The sequence below is a fragment of the Botryllus schlosseri genome, chromosome 9, assembly GCF_051294905.1.
Source record: "Botryllus schlosseri isolate E-star chromosome 9, Bs_hap1, whole genome shotgun sequence".
NCBI classification, from domain to species: Eukaryota; Metazoa; Chordata; class Ascidiacea; order Stolidobranchia; family Styelidae; genus Botryllus; species Botryllus schlosseri.
In genome coordinates this window covers 22053421-22070742 of record NC_137244.1, presented here as the reverse complement: position 1 = coordinate 22070742, position 17322 = coordinate 22053421, and the positions used below count along the sequence as shown (strand labels likewise).

The following is a 17322-nucleotide window of genomic DNA, read 5'->3' as shown; positions in this document are numbered from 1 at the left end:
ATGAACATACAACGTCTAGCCTAGGGTTAGTTCGGATATCAATAATTTTCACCATCCGGATAACGGATATATCCGTATATTTGGAATTTAGCTAACCGGTTAACCGGATAGTGAATCTCAAGTGAGATAATCGATTTCACGAGGTCTGCATTAAAAATGAATTGCAAAATCATTACGCAGTGTAATTGCAGCTCCCTCCTTATAAAGCACACCGCATCAATGGTGGCATCCTGTAGCCGGGACCGCAGTTTTGTAACAAAGATTCCACACGTATTAAATGCTCTTTCTGCTTCCACAAAATGGGCTGAATTATAGAAAGCAAGACTGAATATAGTAAGCAGCGCTTCCTTTTTGTCCATTCTTCTGTTTAGGTGTCCAGTACTGGAAGGACGAGTAGCTGATACCGGAATTGAGGCCGACATGATAGCTCGCTCTAATTCCTCCATGAGAAATTCACATGATCAGGCCCGTAGCCAGCCGAAAAATAAGGGGGGTGTTTTAAATAAAACGAGGTGGTTTCGATTTTTTTTCGAATTTAGTATCAGCGGAAATCAATTACGCTTGCACGCACGAACATGTTTGCGAAATGCGAACATTGGATGTCATTCAGTTTCGTAATGTCACTCATTAATCACAATCGCTGATCATAATAATCTCAGCGGCATATTGTCTCCAAGCCACCAAGAGATAGAAGCCAACGCATGCCAGGCCAGAGACTATGGTTACGCCAGCGATGATATCGTTCGTACCATGCCTATTGCAGATGCGATTGAGCAGGCCAGCGATAATATCGTGAGCACCAAGCCAATGCAGATGCGATTGTGTAGGCCAGTGATGGTATAATGTCCACAGAGCCGATTGCAGATGTGATTCTTCTAGAGGAACTATAGGCTTGTTGAAGACTCGAAAAACCAGGCCAGCAACAATATCCGAATTCGCGGCAATCAATGACCTAATTTGGCGATCTTCTCAGCGGGAGATTGCGTCGCGTTACATAGTGCATTGACGTATCCCGCTAATTGGCGACACGCTTCTCGCTAATTGGCCGCGCGAAACACTGATAATACGACTTATTGAAGCTTCCTAAAAGTTTCAAACACATTACTAACGATACTATTTTATCCGGTTAACCGGCAGATTTATATCCGGATATAGGATAATAAAAAAACCTGCGGTTAACCGGTTAACCGTTATCCGGATAATCCAACCCTACTCTAGCCTAACATCTAGCAGCTCGTCTTGAAGTTATTCCGGAATAGCGGTTATGTATATCACAGGGAAATGGATTTTTTTTGCAAACAATTTTTTCTAAAACCTCAACAAAACATTTCGAAACACCAATATGTTTAGGGTATTGGCAATTTGGCAATTAAAATGAGTTTGCACAGTAAAATATTTCATCTCAGATTATGTGGGTCCCGAAGTTTTGGCAGTTATGGAGCGAAACTGTTTCGTGATTTCCGTAATTAAAAATAAATACAAATTATGTTTATTAACTATTTTGTAAATTGAAGGTTTCGCGGACCCCCGGTTGAGAACCAGTGGTTTAGAATAAACTAGTTTTGGGGTATGTTTGCATCATCGTTAGTGTGAAACTGATTACAAACTGGGCCAAATTGCATCTGTGCCACGTTAATTTAATTTATGTTCAAAAATAGTACATATATGGTTTAAGTGTCATTACTCGCGACGATGGACCCTACAATGCATCCTACAATTTCAAAAGTATGCTCCAATTAACTGCTAACGTGTGCGACCTGCCATTTTGCAACTGCTTAGGCTACTGAAGTAATTTTCAGACCTTCATTTCTATACTTCCGCTACATCAATGTTATGAGCGTAATTGTCATAACAACTGCGCAGAATAACATCTCTATCGCGGCAGCAGAGTATATGATTTTCAAAGCTAGCACCGGCTATCAGACCTGGCAAACTGCGGCCCGCGACGTGATTCTGAGCGGCCCGCGACAAGTTGCTTGCAATATATAACATGAGGCATACTTTTAAATGTTAAAAGGTAAAATAAAACCGTAGGCAGTAATCGCAGTATGTATAAACTGAACCGGCAATATCTTTGTCTGGAGCTTGTTGTTTATGTACCGTGTGTAAGTGGCCTACGTACAGATCGTCCTCTCACTGATCATCTGTCAGCTTCGCATCTCAACTTCAATCATTCAACCTAACATTGATGCACTTGTTAAAGTCCATTAGAGGCTACATTTCTCTCAGCAAGCGATACGGGTTCTAAAGGACACAAACATATCAGTTCATTTTACTTTTTGTCTGCACAAAGATCGCAGTTGTGACATATTGTGGTCATTATATTTGAAATACATCCTGGTTTCCTAATAGAAAGGGGTGTGTGCGGGCTAGTGTGAGCAAAGAATTCAAAACGGTTCAAGTGATCACTTTGTGATTTTGTACTGACACTGTATAACTAATTTTTGTAAATTAAACCTCACTTTCTCCATTACTTTAACGCACCCAGTTACAGACGCTTGTGTTAACAAAGTCATTTACTACTTCCAATTTGAAAATACATAATAGCCTGACTTTCGCTGAGGCCCGCCAACGTATTTGTTGCTTCTTATTTGTCCCGGCGGGAAAGATAATTGTCCAATGCCCACCCATCGACCAACATAATTAGATGCCCTCCAGCCTCTTCAGACTAATTACTTGAGTAACATTCACATTTCTTTTGTTCTACTTACTTAAAAAACAACTTCATCCCTACTTCTTTTAGTAACCGAGTTGGGATTTACGAGATTGCTGAGGATCCCACTTATAGACCTACCATCTAATACTATTTTGACTGTACCTCTGACAGCGTTTAGCGCAGGGATGTCGAACTTAATTTGGGTGCGAGCCGGATTCAAGCTTTTGACCGTTTGCAGGTTGGAGCAGAAAAATAATACCAAAATGTTACCTCGAAATCCGTATACGGTACCTTTGTTTTTAAATATGATACTTCATTATCAATCCTTATACATAATACATGATATTACGGATCATAGGCGCATTATATAGCAGGACATTCAACCGCAAACAATGGAATTGGCTAAAATATAAGTTAGACATACAGAGCGATATAAGTTAGCATATTTATATGCTTCCCTGGACTTTCGGTTTAAATTTCGCTCAATTATCCCGCGAGCTGAAGTATTTGCATAAATATGGCACCGGTTTAGTATCATCGCTTGTATCCGCTCTCTACTTTATTCACTTGTGCACTTCTGTCTTCTACCCACTATGCAGGTCTTTGATTAGTTCGAATATATTTATTGATTGTAAAAGTATAGCATTATACACGTGACTCTAAGCATGCATTCCCCGTGGTATCGGCTATAACAAATATCTCGCCTTTGCAAATGGAATTGAGTGTTATAGGCATAGGCGCTGAACTCAGGTATGCTAGGTATGCCGCGCATACCTAGGAATTTTTTTGGGTATGCGGCATACCCAGAATTCGGTTTGGTCTGTTACTGACTGGGTGGTGAATTGATCGATTTAGAAATGAGCGTTTCGTAGTGCTGCTGAACACGTAAGTAAACAGACAGCAATACGTTCAGGCGCTTAACGAAACTCCGTCCTTCAGTTACAATTCAGTTGTCCGTATTTTATCAGTGTTGCGCGGGGCCACGGCCAATTAGCCGGAAGCGCGTTTCCAATTTGCGAGAATCGTTTGTGCACAATGTAACGCAACGCGATTTCGACGCTGAGATGATTGCGAAATTAGGTCATTGATTACCGCGCGCAATCGTCGCAGACCTGATTTATCCCGTCTCCGTCAGGTCTAGTTGCGCTGGCTTGATGAATCGCATCGGCAATAGGCTCGGTGCGCACTATACCATCACTGGCCTGCGCACGATAACATCCTAGGCCTACACAATTGCGTTGGCGTGGTTCGAAATATATCATTGCCGGCCTAACTACCGCGTCTCCGGCCTAGCATGCTTTGGCTCCTATCTATCGGTTGTGATTCAAGATTGATATCACGAAACTTACTGACATCGAATGTCCGCAAAAATGTGTGACTTGTGCGTACATGCGTACTTGATTTCCGCTAATACTTGAACATGACCAATAACCATCAGAAGATGCGAGTCAAGGCTTGAGTTATAAAAGTTTGAACCACCTGAAATCGATGCGGATTCCATTATAGAACACACTCCATAACAACTCGGCTATGCGCCTGAATATTTGATCAAACGCGAGTGGTCAGAAGACGCAACGCGAGGCAACAAGACCGAGAACTTGATACTAAAGATGTTAATTTCTATATGCGCGAAATGTTGCGATTGTCATCTGCTGTGAAGGAACATGATATCTTATGCGCCGGCCGGAACTATCGCTTCTTCTGTGATTGTGATGTCAGACTGGCTCAGACATTGAACAATGAACATGGAAGGAATTGATTGAAATGCATACTGACCGTGAACAGACAGCGGCGTAATTGATTTTGACTAACGCTAATACTAAAACAGAACGATCAGAGAATGTCTTGCAGGCTCTTGATATTGAAACTTCTAACTCCTATGAAATCAAAGTCACTAATGAATAGAGTCCAGAACAGACTTTCTATTTGGGAAAATAATTCCTGCAACCTTATTAGCCGTCGCCGAAGATGCGTATTCATTTGTTCTCGAGGCGGAGCGATTGAAATCTCCCGATTGTCGGCGCGTGTGTTGGCGAATATGTTGCGGAGATTGCGAGTTCGATAATTGACTACACAGTCGCACGCGTTGGTAATCTTATGGTAGCGTGATGTGTCGAGTATATTACACAAGGATGCTGATCCGATCGATGTATTATCGGCATTGGTGCATGTTCTTAACCATAATAAACTGATGCCACCTTGGTAAATTTGAAATGGATTCAATCAATTCAGCAAGCGGCCGGCTGGCTACGCGGCCTGCCTAATCATATCGTAATTTTGTCACCATATACAAGTGCCAGGTGATATTGAACGCTTGCGAGTCGGCTAATTTGCCAATTCTGGCGCACTATGACGTCATCCCTTTGTGACGTCATCGATCTCGCATACCTAGGGAAAATCAGAGTTCAGCGCCTATGGTTATAGGAGATTTATATTTTTAAGATGGTGACGCCATTTCGCATACCACGGTTCATTTGCAATTGCGCATCTCATCTCAAATTACGAACAGCACAATTCCGCCCAACAACTCCACAACGACAGAGATAGGCCTAGGTAAGCTACTTTATTCACAGTTTATCGGTACATCGGAGCTTGAGTTGTTCTTGTATCGTGCAGATGGAGAACCAGTGCAATGTGCCGCAGTGAATAGGTATGGTTGGAAGTTCAATGCCAGCAGAGCGGGGAGATTGAGTTCGTCTATTTTACCGTGTAACGATTCTGAACAAGGTTAATTTAAAAAAAAAAACACTCCTATAGCCACTACGACTAGCCACAATATACGTCATTGGCACCGTATTTCAGGGCTGCGACCGCAGGCAGCTATGTACTGCTCGAGGAACGGGACTTGGCACAATATTGTGAACTTGACTTGTGACTCCAACGCATTGGAACTACTTAACCAAACAATGGTACGATAGCTTTTATATATTGACTAATGCGTTCATGCTATCAACTAAATTTCATAGATTGGGTTGGTTTCGTATAGGCCTATAGTACGTAGCGCTAGGTTATTTCATATAATAATCATGCAGGCCTCCTGTGCTCCGCCATCTACACCTACACTCCTACAGTCTCTATACTTAATGTATTGCAACAAGAGCATTCATATGGCCTTCTGCTCTACGTGTAGGTCAAATCTGCACCGGAAGAAAGAGCTGCACTTCTATACATATTATCAAAGGGCGAAACTTTTTCAGCATCGTACGTAAATTCGGTCGTGAACGCGCTTGTTGATCTAGAAAACAACACATTAGAACCCGTGAGTATTCTCTATATTTATATATGCTTGCATCTTACACACGTACATTACGCCCTTACGGTAACACACATTCATATTGTAATAGGAGGTATACCAGAATAAAGGGTAGATCTAATTGTCAAAACGTATGTGGCCCCGAGTACAGTAACAGTATAGGCCTACTGGTTAGGACGGACACGGCGGTGGCGACTCCATTTAGGGTACGCATAACCTTTTCAAGTATTCAACTCGCTAGCTGGAGATGGGCGGTAAGATCTAGTGGCGCAAGAAAAGTATAGTAGCATATTTTGTTTAGCTATGTATGACATAATCATAAAATTGGAGTACAAAATATCAATAATATCGACGTCGCCATCGACTACAGTACCGGTACTAATATCGAATAATGAACTACCATAATTGACCACAAACGCGACAAATCTGTGATTTTATAGATGGAGATCATAATTCACTTTGCAGTATATATAATTAACGACGTTATAATGAACGGAATTCCGGTGAAATATTCACTCTGCGCCTGTTTTAAGTAATCATTAGGCTGATGTTTAGAAATGTTCGTCTATTTCCGTTGTGGAGTCCCGCTAATACATCCAGGTATCGGTAGGCGACATTCTGGTTCGATAGCTCGTAACAATTGTTTCCAGCCTACAGCAGTATTCGAGCCATTATAGTATTATTGCAAGGCCTTTGATGGTGACTTGACACAAAGTTCTTTTAGACTCGTGAAGGCTAATGGTATTCGTATTCTGTGTTCTACTGTTCACTCCTTTAAATTACGCTAATGCGATATTCGTCTGGCTTATGATAAATGACGTGTAAGTCTTACCAGGTGCTAACTGGTTACATTCTCGAGCTGCGTTTCCGGACATATTTATCGAATCGTGTGTTTTCAGTGTCTAATTCTGGCAGTGTTTGGAACAAGTCACTATCTTCGATTCAGAAGTAGTATCGAGCCATTGCAGTCAAGTAAAGTCACTCGATTTTTGGAGGTCATTTGAGTCAAGTTAAAATCAACTCATGTCAAATTTTCGAAGTATGAAGCATGGTTATAGCCATTATTTAGGTCATTGCACTTCGCAAAAGTGTTGAAGTACCGATTGAGTTGTTATTTATTGTGAATGGAGTAATGAATATTGAGTTAAATATGGTGATAAAAGGTCGTTTTATCGCTCGCACATACATAGAACTGCCAAACCACGTTAGCAGCTTTCCAAAGTCTGCAGTCTATAATAATTTTCAGACAAAATAGAAAACGAAACCTCAGAAAATTGCAACAAATTGATATTACTATGACACAAAACAACCCACTTACAAACCCTCAATATAAAATTTAATTATACGGTACTTATTTAATATTATTTAATCTATTAATTATATTGATACACCAGTTGTTGACTAATATTCATAGGTGGTCACAGTAGTCAAGAAAGCTACTCAAGTAGAAGTAGAAGTAGCGACACAGAATTCTACTCAAGTACAAGTAGAAGTACGAGTAGTGCATTTTGAAGCAGCTCAAACTACTTCACGCAGAAGTCGAATTTGCTGTCTATAAAAACTACTCAAGTAAGTAAGTAGTTTTGAAAAGCAGTCATAAAGATGGCCTCGTAGACCGTCAGAACCTGAAGTATGACATATGCGGACGGTGCAGATAACTGGGTTTGTGTTGCTCTGTCCCATGCAGGAGATAGCTTTTTAATAACACAGGGATTTAACCACATCATATGAGGAAAATGATAGCTTTGCTACCTTTTTTTTTCATTCCAGTGTCCCCGTTCAGAAATGTGACGGTATGGCACCCTCCTTCGGATTACACGTCCGTCATAGTTAATAAGACGATAATTCTTTAGGCGATTAGGAAGACAACCGGCAACAGGGTAGATCGAATAATTCCAAACGTTTTTCTGAGCTCTATTTACCGTAATGAAAGGGTAGTATGTGGGACTATGCGACCTGAAATTGCGCACATGAACCATGGTGGACGGCAGTGTTGGGATCAGGTCACTGCCTTCGAGTCACAAGTCATCTCGAGTCATTGCACATTTTGACTCGAGTCAAGTCGAGTCAAGTCAATTCGATAGTCAAGTCAAGTGTACCTGTTTGATGCTGGTGTGATCAGACTAGATGACCTTCACGGTCTTATCGATCATTCCTATCTAATACCGAATACTGTGCACGCATATTTTCTGTACCACCATCACTGCCGTTTGTTATGTATTTTGGTTCGATGAAAATAAAGACTCTCTCTCTCAAGTTGAATTTTCGAAGTACAAGGCATGATTCAAAGTCTTGTCTTGTCAGTTTACAGATTCCATTGCTGATCACATCCTCGCAGTGGCTGACAGTGTCATGCATCATGAATCTTATATGAACTTCTACAGCTCATTGAAAGTCAGGGACATTGTTGAAAGTGTTGTAAGAAAAGTTAATATTCCGGATAACGGTAAGAGATGAACAGCCTCATAGGCAGAACCAGAATATTAACCATCTCCACTAACATTTTTTTCAGATATTTATAGCACCTTGCTACCAACGTTTAGTGCTATCGCGTATGAAATAGCACAAAACAATGCTTCACCGGTACTCATCCGTGTACCGCAGAACAACAAAGATATTTTTTCACGTTTTCCCACCAAAATAGCCATCACTATTCCATCAACATCTTCCATTGACAAATTAATGCTCGTAACGACCAACAGTCATACACATTCCCCAAATAACAGAAAAATGCTTGGCCCAGTCGTCTCCATAAATACTTTGAATCAAAATAGATCTCGTAACCAGGAAGGTCTTGGCAAGGTGTCAGCTAACATCACTTTCTACTTGAGTGTAAGTTTATATTGAATTTCTTCGTTTTTCCATTGCTGACCCCTTTTTTGTGTTAGCAGCCTTCTGAGAAAAACAAATCTATCACATGTGCAATTTACAATAAAACAACGCAAGAATGGCGTACGGAGGAATGGTTGACGACTGATAATGATAATGGAGCTGTTCTCTGTTCTTCGAATCACATTGGTGATTTCTCAGTTTTAGCGAATGAATCACTACTTCCTTGGAAAGTTACTACGACAGCAGAATCAATCCATGGTAAATATCCGAATGATTTTCATACGAAGTATATGATATATGTATATATTAAACATTTTATTTTTCATTGAAGAATATAGAGATGACTTACCAAAGCTCAAACTAGCTATGTAGTTTCGGAATTATTTTCACTAAACGATACTTGATATACATACATACATTATGTTATGTGTTAATACACAGAAAAAGGGACAATGCCCCGAACTAGCTCTGCAGCCACCACTCGTGCCATGATGCTGTGTGCTCAAGTAACCGAAAACAATCTAACATTCGCGTCAACTGGCACTGGACTGGTGTCCTCCTCATCTGAACTCTGTTCTGGAGCACGTAAGTTATCTACATCCGACTTGTACTTCATTCTATCAATTAAATTCAAAGTTTAGTCTGAATGAATTTGAATACATTCATGTCAAAATTCCAGCCAGCGAGTGTGGGGACACAAGCTGGTTCCTATTGTCCGGCTGCCTTCGCATAGCAAGCAGCAGTACAAAACTATTTACGAAATTTATCAGTACTGTAAACCTAAAGTATTGGCCAGTGGTTCCTGACAGTTTTCATACCATTACCCCATTTTGAGCTTCATTTCCAAAATAACAACCGCTAGCAATTAATAAATAAAATTATGAGATCATAAGTGACTTTCAACTGTTAAGTACAAGTATGGATAAGGCTGATTGAACTCTTCTGCCATCAAAATGTCAAATCTAGGAAGGGTTAGAAATAGGCAGTATCTAATATCATTATCGGCCGCTAGCTTGTCAGTTATTGCAAGTGATGTTATTGCGGATAACCGTACACATAACAAAAATATTATGAAGGAGGGAGAGTAACAAATTTTGATGATTTTCTCTAAAGGATTACATATTCATTTACAATGTCTTCCCTTGCAAATTGCTTTTTATTCGATTGCGTTTCATGTATTTTCGAGTCGGGATTATACAGCAATTAATGCATAGCGGTTTTAAGTGACTTCTTGAACCAGATTTCAGAATAACTTTATTGTAGCTTTGATTCTACAGTAAGTCTATAATAATCTTCACTCGTGTGCGTACTAAAATGCAGGGCTTCAAAACTTTTATTACAAACAGGCCAGATATGGATTGGTGGGTGTAACCACATTCTCGTTCCATACTCAAAACTAGCTCCAGAAATTTTAATCAATAAAGTCATGTAACCCGATAGACATCAGATAGCCTGCACTCATCACTATTTCTCTCATCAAATAATGCTATGTCACAGATCATAGGCCACTGGCTGCAAGGCTGTGCATGAGAAGCTTGAAATGGGGAAAAATTATGCTTTCCGATTGTGGCGTATCAAACGCAAAGGTCCTGTCACAGATTAAGGTAGGTCGCTTGAACACTTTTTAAAGTTCTTGTGAAACATGCTAGATGTGCTGCATTAGGAAACAACATCAGAGGAAGATATTGCATCGTCGCTATTCTCTGTATCACAAAATGGGAATCTATCAGGAAGTGATGTGAACATGACGACAAGTATACTCCGAAACATGAGTAGAAGGAATACAGAGGTAATTTTTGGAAGTAGCACGGACCGAAATTATTGTTGATTTGATATTGTTGTTTGATCATCGGCAGGGTACTGTGCGTAGCATCACATGTGTAATGTTGTACCAAATAATATTCTTATAAATAGTTTTTTTTATCCTGCCGAATCAATATTTATGCATGTCAGCGTCAAACCGAATTACAGTGCATATCATCATAATTATATTGAACTGTACCGCAATTTGTAATAGAAGTGTTTTCAAAGGGAATGTTTTAGTACTGAACTGGTTTATCATTCTCTTTGTAACCCCCAATTATTTCACAATAATCGTCATATTATATTTCTATCTGCCCAAGACACTCACAGAATGTACAATGCAATTATACAGGACACAATGTGATGTAATGAACAGATAGGAGGATGTCAAAATGACTACTTGCGGTCTGTTGATCTGACATCCACTTCGGCCTAGTGCCTGATGTCAGAGTCTTTTCGATGTTAATATTTATTGGTCGGGTCTTTTTTGTCACCGTAAGATCAGCGACACGGGACCAAGGAGCCCAGAATAACCATCGACGACGGGACTTGAACCCGGACCGCTCTCCGCTACGCTATCTCCCCCTACTCCAATGTTGGTCAGTGGTGAATGGCGGATAACCATAATCAACTATTCTAGAGAGAGGAAGAGTCTTTATATTTATCCATATAAAATACAAAACAGACGGAAACAATAATGACATTGATACAGGCAGCACAGTAGGTTATATGGTATCGAAGGGGAGGGATCAATACAACCCTTGAGGTCAACTTGTCTGCATCGAGTACGTTGACTATTAAACTGGGATATCTTGACACCTAGACTAGATATTCCTCATGTGATCAATAATTCTTTACAAAATGGTTTACATTTTACTGTAATCATTTCACAATAATGTTTAGAATATAACCTGCTGTTATGCGGCAGTGAATGACCAATTGACCATTGACTTTAATCAAGTATTCTAATCTTTGATTATGTTAGCCACAGATATCTAGACTAGGGTTGCCATACGTCCGGACATGTCCGGAATTTCACTGTTCAAACTTGCGTCTGGGAGGAATTTCTGAAATATGCCCAAATGTCCAAAATTTTGAAGGCTTGACGTAGGCTCATAATTTTTCCGTTAATCGAGATAATAACATTAATATTTTTGGGAATATTTACGCTGCATGATATTTTTCTTTGCGCTGCGGTCGATTTACTAGCACATTTATTGATTTCAATATGTGTACTACCACCCTTGTAAAAACTATAATAAAATATAATAAAAATAACCTTCAATTACTGAAATAAGCCTAATTGTACTCGCAATTATAGGAGAATGGTATATTCCTAGATATGGTTAAGGCTGTTAAAATGCTTTATTCAAAGAAAGCGGTTACAAACGTGGGGGGTCGTTTGCCTTTATTCTGGGGTTTGCGAAGATGTTGAGCGTAAGCAGCTTCCAAGATAACCCGTGAGTAATTCCAGCAAAGGTGCTGATAAACAATCTTTTCTGTGTGACATGAACGTGACTTAACGGTGTACAATTACGCTCCCTGTATTTTCGAAGTCATCATCCTTCCCAGCTCTACCGCTAAATTAACTCTGATCATGTGGGCAGAGAGAGGATCAAACTATATACTTAAATATGGAAGAACCAATATTATGGACAAAATTCATTCAAAAAAATTAACCGAACAGATGCGTATAGAAACCTGATGCATTTAGCAAGCCCCCAAGAAGTTGCATCGATTACCCTGTGGTGGGCCCAAAATAATTGTTTATTTGGGCGGGAATGGGCTGAAAAAATGTGGTTTCGGTCCCGGTTACACAACACACAGCCACATACTCCTGGACTGGATCGTGACCATTTCAGGTCTAGTGTGACGTCATATTCACAGACAATGTGCTCATAACTCATTTTGAAATCCACTAGTGGGCGGCGCTAAAGAGTGTCCGGAATTTGGGTCACAGAAATATGGTAACCCTAATCTGGACCAGGATTTTTTAATCAATATCCGTTTACAAAATGGTTTGCATTGCTACCATCTTCTATCAAAGTGCTGTATCCATCTTTTTGCTTAGATTTCATCCACAACTACTGACTTATTTCTGTTAACCGCAAGAAATCTTCTGTCGCAATCAAAGAAAGTGGGTGGTTCAAAGACACTTACTGAGATACGGGAGTCTACATCAAGTATTTTATTACGGCAAAATGTCTCTGCAGCAGGAGAACGTAATTTGATATTTTATTTTATCAGTTGTATTCGTTTTCCAACATAGTATATTTTGTTCAGCTTATCTGGCCGTGGGAGGTGTATTATCAGCAAAGGTTATACCAATACCACAAAATCTTTCGTCGGGGATACAGTTTGGAGATGATGTCACTGATCAAGAGCTTTCGAAAGATGCTAATCTTCGTGTATCGCTACATGTTCCAGGATCTGCTCTTGCCAACCGCAGCAAAACTTTTTCCAAACTTGTTGTGCAAATATTTGAGAACTCTACATACTTTTCTCAAAATGAAGACATCAAAATTGAGGGACCTGTTATTTCTGTGATCATAGGAGATTCAAGCGGTCCATACGCAATATCCGGTTTGTCCGATCCTATCAACATTGAGTTTACATTGAAGGTAAGTAATAGCATTTTAATTAGCATTTTGTTGTGTCATTAATTCATATCATGGGTGGCAAGGCCTTTTCCATGTTCAAACAAAATGTAATTTTAAAAGAGCCCCAAAACAAAAATCAAAAATACGAATCAATACTAGTCAGCCCTCTAGTTTACCGTACCAGACGACCGGACATATTGATCTCGCCTTCTGACAAATACCACCTTTTTTCCACTTGTCCTTTTATACTATCTTCTTTTACTTTTCATTCAGTGTGCATGCCTCCTTTTTACATCACTTAGGCCCAGGTGGGTGGCCGATTTCGAAAACCACTCCAAATCGTTTCGACACCTTCCTGTCGTTCATTGTATCACCGTCTTGTGGTGTGTTGAAATGATGAACTTTTTAGCAATAAATTAAATTGAATTATTCATTGACAATCAAAAACTGTTAATAGTAGCAACTTACTTCGCCGGATTAAAATTTTCACCAGAACACTTGGGATATTCCTCGAAGGAAATCTTATACAGGTTTTTGTTCCACGATTAACTGTTTCAATCATACGATTAGCATTCTTCCGAATAGGCTACGGCAGGGGTGTCAAACATACGGCCCGCCAGACGATTTCATCCGGCCCGCGAAGCAATTATGAGCAGATGCCTAAATTATCCAGCACATGTGTAACAAATGTTCAACTTATTTTTTTATAGTAGACACTTCCGTTGAATTATCTCTAAAGACAGCAAATGTCGAGCATCTTCAATGTCCATGGTAACATTATTGGCACACGACTGCGGTTGCGACCAGAAGGAAAAAAATTGCACACCGAATTCAGGATTTTATGGGAAAATTGAACGAAAAGTAGTCATTCACAGAAGTGAAAACGGCAATGTGGAACCGTTATAGGCAGTTTACATGGAGAATGTCTTTTGCACACAGGAATAAATATTCAAATTTCTGTGGTTGCTGTGTCACTTCCAACTCAAAAGGCTCCCGGACTCCAGAGAATTCCGAAGCGTGATTTAATATTTAAAAAATAATACCAACGCCAGATCACGTAAATCAAAGGCGAGCATAGAAATAGGCCAAGTGCCAACTTATATCGTTGTTAGCGCCACTGTTTTAGCGGTTCATAAACTGCATTCAACCTGCCAATCATCGTTTTTTGGCCAGTTGCATTGTTCGCGAATAAAGGTGTTGCTGATTGTTATAATAAAACCCATTATGATCCGTGGTGCAATGCAATATATATTATTATGATAATTACCTGTATGCTTTTGATAATAATGTATTCAAGTGAAAAGCAAGGGCATGAGATATAATAATATCATCGACTAATCCAGCCCGCGAGCTATTTGAAGGCTTGAATCTGGCCCGCGACACAATTCAAGTTTGACACGCCTGGGCTACGGTAACTCCACCTCTGGTCTCAGACCATCACCCTCTCAAATTCGTAAAATCCAATCAAAAAACTCGACTAATTATAAAATATCCTCATGTTTTGTTGCAGACAACAGAAGAAAATCGTGAATTTGCTTGCGCCTACTACAATAACTCTTTTCAAAAATGGGAATTAAATAAAGAAATCACGTCCATACTCGATGACAAAGTGACGTGTCACTGGACGCACTTGACAGAGTTTGGATTGGCTGAAACTACCACATCAAATGAAGCAACAACCATACCTCAAGACACAACTGTGTTTGAGCCGTTGATTCGTAATACACCAACTGCAGAATATGGAACTGAAAATACAGATGCTACATTGGGAGGATTCGCATCAATGGAGACTGTTACTTCTCCAGTGATATCTACTACTTCCATGGAAGAAGGTTCCACTGTTACCGCCACCACATCGGAATCCCATGAATATGAATCTAGTACCGGATACATGTCCTTTACCACCACGCCACCTGACCTCTCAACTTATACTGACTCTATGACAGAAAAACAGGCAACCAGTCAAGAGATGCTTGCTACGGATACTTCTACTATATTAGAAATATCTTCATCAGCAGACTCAACAAAATTAATGGAATTAACATATGATTTTTCTGGCGGTGAAGAAACAACCAGTAATCTTGATGATATAGGAACCGGTATTGTAACATGGCCGACAAGCAGTTCTGAGCAGACTCTACAAACAACTGATCTCACTGTCAGCCATTCAAAATTCACGCTGGAATCCGGTAAATTGACAACAACACCTCTCCCAATATCCGCTGGAAACGTTTTAATCACAGATGGGTCATTAGTGACCAATGAAAGGGAATTGTCTGCTAGCAGCCATATTCCTAATGGGTCATTTTCAACCAATGCCATTCATGAGATATCAACTCCTTCATATTCTTTAATGCCGACAACTACTAACACTGATTCAAGAACATCCAATTCTATTAAGCACGGGATACTACATACATCTTCTCATGCAACTACAGATGATAATGATGCTTCACACTCTACGTCGTCTGTAACCTCACAGAGAATGTTACTTGAGACTAAATTCACTGATCATTCTGTCAAAATCATTCCAGACCAAACATCAGCTTATACTGAAAATTCTTCTTCTTCTACTACGGCATCAAGGACAGGGGGAATGAAAAATGTGCAAGAAATGACTACGGGTGAATCCAGTATTGCTGCTACTGCTGGTCTCATCTCATCTATATCACCGCTGTCAGAATCATCTGTGATTGTAATTCAGCCCATAACAAACACCAATTTGTCTGAAATGGTATCAGAGTCAGTATCAGCTGCTTCTAATACCCTACGAATTTCCACCGACACGGATACCGCTGGTAACTTGAACACTATCCCAGAATTTTCTGCAGGAACGGAACGAAAAACTTTACCGATAGCATCAACACCAGAATCTCTGTCAAGCCGCCCATTTGAGTCATCTCATACCACAGGCTTGACAATAACAGAATCAATTACCGATGCATCGGAAGTGTCTGTTTCTTTATCTAGCACCCACACTCATATTGCTACAAGAGTCTCTAGTCCAGACGATGAAAACGTTTCCGATGACAAAACCATTGTAACTGCAAGTCTAACATCATCCTTCACTAACAGTAATGCAATAGGTACTGAACTCGCTTCAACATCAGCAGTCGAAAGTCTCACTTCAAAAGTAACGAGTCCTGGGTCATCTTCAGCAGCTACCTGGGCTGGATCATCAGAATCTGCATCATTATCTAAAAGACCCGTATCACGAATAAGCGAGAGCACCACTGAATTAGGGGTCGAGTACATGTCGACGCTTGTTATAGGAAATACCAGTGCAACAGTATTGACTTCTGAAAGCGTTATGAAGACAAGTCAGTCAACAGCCGTGTCGCAGACTTTCGAAGATATTACTACATCAACATTGTCTGCTCAGCCTGTAACAAGCATCCCTGTTATAAGATTATCGTCAGATTCTTTTATGGAATCCACGTCATCTCAGGATGCTCAATCAGCAAAGATCTCCATTCCATCTACCGCTTCTGCCACCTCTTCACCTGCATCTCCACTGTCAGAATCAACACCATCTGAAATTTCATCTCAATCTAAGTCATTTCCGTCTTATACTTCTCAAGTATCGACTGATATTAGGTCTACTGATCGTCTTCACACCTTGCCAGACTTATCTGCAGGAACAGAACAAGACCCCTTGACATTACATCCAACTTCTACAGTATTTGGTACTGATGGCTCTACGACATATCGCCGGATTGATATCAATACGGCAAGTACAATGACAGACATTGTGGATCATATGACCACAACATCATTGAAAGACATTAGTAGTGGCCCTGGGACTCTATCAGCATTTGAAACTACACCGATGAAAAGTTTTTCGGATAATGCTGTTGAGCAGTCTCATGCATTCACCAGGACGAATGCAGCTAAAACACTGGATGCCACTAAATTTGTCACTGACGGGCCTGTTGCTTCATCAAATCCCACGACATCCGAGGCGGATATTTTCGAAGCCACTATTGCGCCAGAAACGTATTGTGATGGTGACGTGATAGCCAATTCATCCTTCGAGAAGACAAAGACGGGTCATTATGCCAGATCAAAGGAAAATTGTAGTTCAACGGGTTAGTGAATGAATCAATCATATATTGCAGGGCTCCATTCAAAATATATGACTAAAGTGTTGTATATTTACAAAATGTGATCTCTTATAC

General features: G+C 40.1%; 1 protein-coding gene across 1 annotated transcript in view; it reads left to right on the top strand.

Annotated features, from left to right (window-relative positions):
• LOC145446626 (uncharacterized) overlaps positions 1-17322 on the top strand; it is a 37573-nt gene that overhangs the window by 3768 nt on the left and 16483 nt on the right. Inside the window, exons 2-14 of the mRNA XM_080324973.1 lie at positions 5099-5209; positions 5273-5383; positions 5459-5565; positions 5787-5915; positions 8214-8355; positions 8422-8741; positions 8801-8999; positions 9183-9326; positions 10239-10345; positions 10405-10530; positions 12616-12766; positions 12828-13165; positions 14655-17232. Coding sequence (XP_080181099.1) covers positions 5099-5209; positions 5273-5383; positions 5459-5565; positions 5787-5915; positions 8214-8355; positions 8422-8741; positions 8801-8999; positions 9183-9326; positions 10239-10345; positions 10405-10530; positions 12616-12766; positions 12828-13165; positions 14655-17232 — 4563 coding nt within the window. The remainder of the gene's footprint in view (positions 1-5098; positions 5210-5272; positions 5384-5458; positions 5566-5786; positions 5916-8213; positions 8356-8421; positions 8742-8800; positions 9000-9182; positions 9327-10238; positions 10346-10404; positions 10531-12615; positions 12767-12827; positions 13166-14654; positions 17233-17322) is intronic.